Consider the following 8,495-nt stretch of genomic DNA (forward strand, 5'->3'; position numbering starts at 1 on the left):
CGGCGGGCGATGTAGAGAGCGTCTCGACACCTACCTCGTTGAGCTCACGCAGAACACATATAAACGGGTGCTAGAATAGTTCAAGACCAATGTAAATGCCTTTGGTATACTTCTGACACTCAGAGGGGCTTGTCTATAGCCATTATGCCTCTTCAGCCGGATATTCAGCCTTCGGTACTACTGATAACCATTGCATGAGTATACCATTCAGTTAGGACATTTTTACATTACTATAAAGTACACCGAGCGGCAAATCCCAAGGTAATAAGTTGTAAATGGTTGCGTGAAGGCCCGCCGACCGCTGGTGAAAGGCTTCAGCCACCGTCCGCTTAGTCAGCCTCGGGGATCTCGGCGACGACATTTGTGCCAGCCGTCCTATAGCGTTCTCCTCCTCTTGTTCGTTCTGTATCCGGTAATAAATTAAAAATAGATTTGTATTATATAACACTGCACGTGCGCCCTAGTAAAGGAGGAGCGAGAACGCTAAGGACGGATGGTTCAGGAGCCTGGGGGCGCACTAGCAAAGACGTCCAAAGCTCTCGCGCGTTCCAAGAAAGGCAGGCTTCTCTGCCAGAAACGGCTGCCGAGCGTGGATGGCATCTGCCGAGCGTCGGCATGCGCAACTACACGGTGCAATCCTCGACCTCTCCAAGCTGATGAGCAGAGAAAAGAGCCCAAGTAGCATCTATATTAGACTGCATGGTCTCCGGTACAGCGGAGTGAATTTCTTCTCAAACCGGAACCTCTCTGTATAGAGTTAGCAGCCTGTTCTGAGCTTATCCGAGGCCCAAAACAGCTTCAGGTGTTGTAATCCTTTACAGCTGCCAAAATTAACATTGAAGAACAGCATACAGGCTTTTAAGGAACGATTATTATAGGTGGTGAGGATCGCGCCCTCCTCAAAAGCTTTCAATTGTGCAGAGAGCACAGTGCCGTCCTGAGTCCTGACGGTGCCGCCAGTACCAAATCGAGTAGACGTCGTTGCCTAAAACGGCGCACGAGACAGATTGTCTGTGATTCCCACGGCCACCGGCATTACAATCGTCGTATTGCCGGTGGCCAAGCTACCCCGCATTTGGAGGACCAGGGGAGTACCCCGCACGGTCTTGCTCTTTCCTGACTATGTCTAAGTCTAGTAGCAAGATTGGCGGAGAGTATGGCGAAGTCAGGGCTACGATTGACGTGAATAAACTGAACGCCTATCTCAAAGATAAAGTGCCACGCGTCAAGGCGCCAGTTGATGTCAAACAGTTCAAGGTCTTTATATTCCGTTATTGCTGTACAAACAGCTCCTGATTATCCGTGATAGTTTGGGCAGGTATGCATCTCCAGAAAATAGCGGTTGAGTCTGACGATGGTTGCTTAAGTCCAATCCCACGTATTTCTTGACCGATGCGAGGTACGTCCCTCGAGTGCCCCTGCAGAGTTGTGTACTGATCGTCAGGCAGTAACACTCGTTGGGTCCTTCGGAAGAAGCCAGCAGGACAGCTGCTATCGACTACTGCCCACCAGATCGAGAGGGAATACACTATTCTTAACGCAATCCACCGGCACAATGTCAAGTCATCTACACCATCGGAACAGAACGTTCCTGTTCCAGAACCTATAATTCTGTGCGAAGACAAGGAGATCATTGGAACACCATTCTATATTATGGAGTTCTTGGACGGTCGGATATTTACCAATCCTAGAATGCCAGAGATACCCGAGAACGATAGGCGAGAATGGTGAGTCAGTGATACACCATATGCGATTGGCAAGCCTTACGAGTACTCCACAGCTGGCTATCGGCTGTGCGCGCTCTGGCGGCTCTGTCTTCGTTAGTGCCCCAGGAGCTGGGACTATCCAACTTTGCCCCTATGACTCCCTATTTTCCCCGTCAGATAAAATCCTTGAGCCGTGTCTCCCAAGTACAATCGGAGGCCGCCGACGTCGAGACGGGGATACCGACCGGAAAGATCCCCAAGTTTGATGAAATGATCGCATGGTACCGCTCACATCTGCCGGACGAGAGTAAAACGGGGTCGCGGATAGTTCACGGAGACTATAAAATCGACAACATGATCTTCCATCCGACTGAGAACCGCGTTATTGGGATTCTTGACTGGGAACTATGCACCCTCGGTAGTCCGGTACGAGCGTCTTCATTAATATCAAGTCATACTCCTGGCAAACTGACTCTCGGTATAGCTCGCGGACCTTGCCAATTTGACTCAGCCGTGGTCGGTCGACCCCAGTCAGATCCCAGAGGAATACCGAGTTAGCCTACTCCGAGGGTTCAAGAACCAGACGGATGATATCCCTATCGACTTGGAGACGCTGGAGCGAGAGTATTGTCGCCTTACCCACCAACCGTACCCTATCACCGAGATGGTATTCGCTAGGAGCTGGATGCTCTTCCGGGTGAGTTTTCATTTCTGTCACGACGACAGGCAGCATCTGACCTACTGGCTATTTATTGCAGTTGTCCGTAATCTCTCAAGGGATCGCAGCCCGCTATGCTCGTCGGCAAGCTAGCTCGGAACAAGCATTTCTTCACGTTAAGTTGTTCCCCATTGTCGGCGAGCTCGCCATCAGAGTCTTGGAAGATGCTGGGCATGTGCTTGAGTTGAAGTCCAAACTCTGACATTTCGATAGGTGTAGTACTCCCAAATGATCTATCCGTGATTGTATAAATTGATAGGTTACTACTCTTACAGCGTACTAATAAGTTATCGAGATAGAGTGTCTATTAACGAGCGACAGTGCGTTGGCAATATATGTATAGCAAGTCCGATATGGAATGAAACGAGAATCTCATCTAGAGTTTCGCGGACCATCCGAACCGCCTCAATCGGTCCTCCAGGCCAGCATTCCAGTATGCCTTTCTCATATAAGGCTGAAGCCAGTATCCTCCATCCTTGTCTTTCGCCAACACCGTCAGCAAGGCTCTTACGGGGTATGGCCCGTACTGGTATACACCTCCTGAGAAAGCACGTACGCTTCCCGGCTTTGCCCTTCTAGTCTCCGTGCCCGGCACGGGTGACAAAGCGACTGCAGGTGAGAAATCCCAATCCATGCACCTTGCCTCCGTCCAGGCGCTCGTAAAATGCCATGCCCCGAACGCACTCGATGGTGAGGTGAATGAGGTGGCGTTATTGGCTGTTAGCGCCTTCGACCACAACTTGAGTGCGACGGCACGCTTGAGCGCCTGCTTGTCTGCTAGGCCACGAACCAACGCCCAGCGCGAGAGCAACGCGATGTCGCAGATGGTCATATTCCGGACGGCACCGATGGGCACGGACTCGGATGCGAATGCCAACGTAGCATTGTGAGGGTACCAGGTATCTCTGGGGAAGTACTCGGGAAGCTGTTTGCGTAGAGATGATCCTACAAAGGATATAAGGGGCGTCTTGTCATCTGGATCGACGTCCGTGCACAGAATCTTCAAATCCATCGTTAGCTCTGTGCTGTATGGCGAACGAGATGATACATACCTTGATCCACCAGGCTGAGAGGATGTCGTTCTCACTGAGGAAATCAGGTACGTCTTCGCCTCTCTTCCTCCTTTGAGCCAACTCTTCGACAGCCTCGGCGCGCATCCGGCTCACAAGCGACCCGGGCAGGTAGACCGTCCGGACTTCTCTCGGATGGTCCTCCCGTTCCTCTTGCAAATGGATGTTGTGTAGTATTTCCTCCCACGTCTCTGTTGTGAGGTCCTCAGCGAACTCGTATGCGGATTCCAGCGGCGCGAACGGGTCTTTGTCGTAGCTATGCATCGCGGGCACCGCTGCGTTCGGATTGCCCATGAGGGTGAGCCAGTTCATCAGCATCTTTGAGATGCCAGTGCCGTCGCCCAGTACGTGTGGAATCGTGATACCGGTACAAGTTACTGAGCCGTCTAGAAACAATGATACATGGATATTGAAGCAAGGATGGTCGTGTTCCGGATCAAGGTACTCCTCCAAGGTTATCGGAGTGCTTGGATGAACGAATACCGAGTCTGGCCCTAAATTGGGCTGGATGGAAGGAACGCTGGTTGCGCCTGGTATGTATAGCTTTGCAGCTTCCATGGAGGCGTACGTACTGATGGTCATATGGTACGCCGGCCTCGCCTTGGAGAACTGGCGCGGTACATGCCACTCGAGGCGCCCCTCCGCGTTCCGGCGTATCCTAGCGCCGAGTTTTCGCCACTCCCCGCGCGCGATGAGTTCATCCAGACCCAGCTTGAGCACTTGGACATCCAGGGTACCATTGATACACCACTTGTATGCACCGGAGAACGCTGTGGCGTATCTGTAGATGTCCATGGAGCAGAGAGGGATGACTTCATCTGTCGCAACAGTTGCGTGCGAAATTGGAGGTGCGTAACCGGACATAATTTAAGAAGAAAAGAGGGATTCAAGTAGGAGGAAGGAGAGCGTAAATGGGTTTGGCTCGAAGAGAGAGTGTTCCCTGTCCAGAATCGTGAACGACCCTCTCCAGCGTCGGCGGTTGGGTGCTTCGGAGACTAAGAAAGTGGGCGTCCGCCCCTCTATTAAGTGTTACACACAAGTCAGCGTACAGTATATATTGGCGCGCACCCTGGCGCGTCGGGAACGCTGTGATGGCCGTACCTGATGGTGCGGCTACTGAATTGAGGCACTGCTTTCATAGGATCGAGATCCACTCTCCCGCACCGTGGGGAAACCTTTCATCGGGGGTGTGGGCTCCTTCACTTCCCCACAGATTGCAGCTACAACCGAATCATTACGGAGAGACGGATCAAAAGCTGTCCCCGACGCCCTACGGGAACACAAAGAAGGTCGTTCCTCATATATATTTCTGGACGTACCGTACGCAGAGGTTCCTTGGCAGTTCATGTCCTCACAGGATTACTTACAGCCTGAGTACCTAGGCCTGTAGCTCGAGGCTCGCGTCTCCTCTTGACTGTAAAGAGGTAAGTCAACAGATAGGAGTCCTCCGCCCTAAGGGCTGTATTTGAGGTTTACTCGCTGCAGTATATACACTATGTTGAGGGGTGCCAACCCAGGACCCCAGAGCCCGCGGTGGCTATTGCTGTGTTCAATCATTTCAGTCGACCTTGTCCGCTCAAGGGTGCGGATGGGCGATGGAAAACTACGGCCGTACGCCGTAGAGGATCCATATCACGAACTAAGTACTCAAGTCTCCCCGTATGTGCCGGCAATATCACACCTGAAAGGTGCAGAATTGCCCGTCTAACCCGTTTCAGAGGCTGTCTTGCGACCAGGAATGCATTGTCTCCACCCAATCAGATGCCTTCACATAACGGTGTGGATCTTGTGTCGTGTGATACGGCATTCAATGACCTTAGCGTCGCATACCTGGCCAGTTACTGAGTCTTCCCATAGACCGCAGATTCTGGGCGTAGTGTTGACATCCCATGTTGCGGCGAGGCTGGTTTATCGTCAGGGCGGAGTTGCTTCAATTCTGATATGATGGCCTGGCCACAATGAGTCCGAGTGTATAAGACTAGTATCCTCTGGTCAGACGAGCACCACTTCATCCCCTAAATTGCCGTCCCTTCGTTACCCTTTTCGAACCCTTCCTATCGGCGAATTCTCTCGTCTCAACTTTTCCCTTTGGAACTGTCGCCATGCAAACCACACCTTCATCAGCATCCAGCTCCCGTTCCGGCAGCAGCAAGATAGGCGGAGAGTTTGGCGAAATCAGGGCCGTCATTGATATAGATAGCTTGAACCTGTACATCGCAGACCATATCCCCCAGATCAAGACCCCGGTGGCCGTGAAGCAGTTTAAGGTAATCATTTACTTCCGTTTTAGCTTGAGAGAACAGTTCTAACCGATCGTGATACCTAGGGGGGACAGGTGAGACTCAGTATGGCAGGAGCTTCCTGAACCTAACGAGACCATTGCGAATAGTCCAATCCGACGTACCTCCTCATAGACGCAAAGTCAGGATCCCACAAGTCTTCGTATAATTTCGTTTTAACCATTGAGAACAGGGGTAGCCGCTGGGTTTTGCGCAAGAAGCCAGCAGGAAAACTAGTGTCGAATGCCGCCCACCAAATCGAGCGAGAATACACAATCCTCGAAGCCATCCACTGGCATAACGTCAGGACAACCACGCCTGCGGAGAAGAAGGTGCCCGTCCCGGAACCGTTCGCGTTCTGTGAAGACTTAACAGTCATCGGCACTCCATTCTATCTCATGGAATTCCTGGACGGGCGGATATTCACCGATCCGAAGATGGCGCAAATCCCGGCCGCTGACCGGAAAGAATGGTAAGTGTTCACGCACGACATCTATCATTGCTCAATGACCGACACACATGCGTCCGGTTCAGCTGGCTATCGGCGATCCAAGCCCTCGCAGCGCTATCGTCACTCGACCCAGCGGAAGTTGGTCTGTCGCATCTGGGCCCACACACACCGTACTTCCCTAGACAAGTCAAAGCTCTCGGTCGCATCTCGCGAGCACAGGCTGAGATCACCGACGCCAGGTCGGGAAAACCTGTGGGACAGCTGCCCATGTTCGAAGAAGTGATGGAGTGGTTCGGCTCCCATCTCCCCGATGAGCGGAAGACAGGGCTGAGGATCGTTCACGGAGACTACAAAATCGAAAACCTAGTCTTCCACCCGACAGAGAACCGCATCATCGGCATCCTTGATTGGGAATTGTGCACACTTGGTAGCCCCGTACGAGGGATTCCCGCTTTGATAGATGGCGTTCCTAACCTATCCCTTCTGATAGCTCGCAGACCTTGCGTGTCTCACCCAGCCTTGGTGTATCGACCCGGAGTTCATCCCGAAGGAGGTCCGCTGGGGTGCGCTGGACGGTCTGAAAAACACGAAGGACAAGCCTATCGAGCTCGACGTCCTCGAGCGAGAATATTGCAAGCTGACAAAAATGTCATATCCCGTTCCCGACATCAACTACGCAAGGAGCTGGATGCTCATGCGGGTGCGTACTTCTGTCTCGGGTATTCGGAATGAAACCTGATGGTCCCGGACTAGCTGGCGGTCAATTCCCAAGGAATTGCGGCACGATATGCCCAAAGACAGGCCACGAGCGGCACTGATCACGTATACGTGAGAGCTGCTGTTAATTTCTTCCCGATCATGGGGCAAATCGCTCTGCGTTCCATTGAAGAGGCGGGAGGAAGACTCGCAAGCAAAGCGAAGCTATAAGGGTTAACAGGGCTTTTCGTTCTGGTTATTATGGACTTAACTTATATATTTATACATCTATTGTACAACGGCTTTCGTGTCTTTAATTCGTCTTCCATCCTTGAGCAAATCGCATGTGTCCCTGGGGGTCCCTGGCATCGTGCCATCCCACCGTCCAGCGAGAGGTTAGGCCAAGTCGCTCGGCTGCATCGTCGGTCAATTTGTATACCCTGTCGGGCCTCGGCATGAAATCGGCAGTGTTCTCGGGATCATCAGAAACCACAAAGGACTTTGGAGACGCAACAACGTATGCAGGAGGCGGAGGCTGCGTCCTCCAGTCCGCCCCACCGTCGATCGGTGGGGTCATCGGCTTAGTGGGATCATACGGGTATTCCCATAACTCCGGAATGGTGTAGTTCACAATGGACAGATTCACGTGGAGAACGGGTGCACTGAAAGCACAAGAGTAGTCATTACCGAGAGCCCCAGTCTGCACGTCCGGGTCCGTACGTACTAATGCATGTATACGCGCAACTTTTCCAAGAAGGGGAGTTTGCCCTCTTTCGGCCAGTTGGGCTGTTCCACCAAGGCCCCTTCCGAGAAACCCTCGCGCTGCGTCCAATCTCCAGCATAGATCACGCTCTTGTCGTCGTTAGTCTGCGCGTCCGCCACCAGGAACGAGGGCACGTCGTTCGCGCTTTTACCTTCCTCCTCGGCTTCCTTCTCCAGCCTACGTCGTATCTCTTCCGGAGTGCATCCGTAGAAGTCCGTACGATCTGAGACACGCAATTTGACCAATGGATCGTGGCGATCGTGGGCAGCAAGCGCAAAGTCCGACTTCAGAGTCTCGACAGTACCGGGCTCTAGAGGGTGAGTGGAATAGAGAGTCAGAATGTCAGGGTCAGAACCTCGCAGGATCGTTGTCATCTCGGTCGGCGGCAGTAGACAACAACTTGAACAAGTGGCTCGGTTAAGTACAGATATCTACTCCTGTCGCAATCAGCGTTGGAAAGAAACAGAACATTTCGACTACCTACAGTGCTTTGCATAAAAGTCCGGAAACTGCGTTTCGCGCGTCTCTGTTTGTCCCAGCCAAACAATACCTTATAGGGTAACACCTGACCGAGGGCGCGACGGTCCTCGAGTCAGCCTATATCACTCCTGGGACACCAATGCCCGTCTCAAGGCTGAATAACGTTCATACCTGTATCTCTTCAGGATATCGAGCACGCAGAGGTCAAAATACCCCAAGAACGACCCTCATACATGGATGTCGAAGCGTCCCGCCAACCAGTCAACAGCCCGCGCTACCGTGATCAACTACCCCATATAGGTTTGTTTGGCTGGCACAAACAACATTTCGCG

General features: G+C 52.4%; 4 protein-coding genes across 4 annotated transcripts; 2 read left to right on the top strand and 2 right to left on the bottom strand.

Annotated features, from left to right (window-relative positions):
* Nucleotides 1–1,052: 1,052 nt before the first annotated feature.
* Nucleotides 1,053–2,813, top strand: GLOTRDRAFT_76489 (APH-domain-containing protein). Its single transcript, XM_007868160.1, has 8 exons — nucleotides 1,053–1,257; nucleotides 1,310–1,318; nucleotides 1,368–1,399; nucleotides 1,449–1,727; nucleotides 1,781–2,132; nucleotides 2,191–2,403; nucleotides 2,465–2,637; nucleotides 2,700–2,813. The coding sequence occupies exons 1-7, from the start codon at nucleotides 1,123–1,125 to the stop codon at nucleotides 2,624–2,626; spliced, it is 1,182 nt and encodes a 393-aa protein (XP_007866351.1). The 5' UTR covers nucleotides 1,053–1,122; the 3' UTR covers nucleotides 2,627–2,637; nucleotides 2,700–2,813.
* On the bottom strand, nucleotides 2,801–4,358 carry GLOTRDRAFT_93712 (uncharacterized protein; the record flags this gene model as incomplete). Its single annotated transcript, XM_007868161.1, has 2 exons — nucleotides 2,801–3,424; nucleotides 3,477–4,358. 2 exons carry the CDS (start codon nucleotides 4,356–4,358, stop codon nucleotides 2,801–2,803), a joined length of 1,506 nt encoding a protein of 501 aa, XP_007866352.1.
* Nucleotides 4,359–5,596: 1,238 nt separating this feature from the next.
* Nucleotides 5,597–7,151, top strand: GLOTRDRAFT_138823 (APH-domain-containing protein; the record flags this gene model as incomplete). The annotated part of the gene is made up of 6 exons (XM_007868162.1): nucleotides 5,597–5,761; nucleotides 5,821–5,829; nucleotides 5,884–6,245; nucleotides 6,308–6,659; nucleotides 6,715–6,924; nucleotides 6,978–7,151. 6 exons carry the CDS (start codon nucleotides 5,597–5,599, stop codon nucleotides 7,149–7,151), a joined length of 1,272 nt encoding a protein of 423 aa, XP_007866353.1.
* An 82-nt stretch (nucleotides 7,152–7,233) lies between these two features.
* Nucleotides 7,234–8,057, bottom strand: GLOTRDRAFT_121440 (uncharacterized protein; the record flags this gene model as incomplete). Its single annotated transcript, XM_007868163.1, has 2 exons — nucleotides 7,234–7,582; nucleotides 7,645–8,057. 2 exons carry the CDS (start codon nucleotides 8,055–8,057, stop codon nucleotides 7,234–7,236), a joined length of 762 nt encoding a protein of 253 aa, XP_007866354.1.
* Between the last annotated feature and the right edge of the window lie 438 nt (nucleotides 8,058–8,495).

The sequence above is a fragment of the Gloeophyllum trabeum genome, assembly GCF_000344685.1.
Source record: "Gloeophyllum trabeum ATCC 11539 unplaced genomic scaffold GLOTRscaffold_00007, whole genome shotgun sequence".
Classification (NCBI taxonomy): Eukaryota; Fungi; Basidiomycota; class Agaricomycetes; order Gloeophyllales; family Gloeophyllaceae; genus Gloeophyllum; species Gloeophyllum trabeum.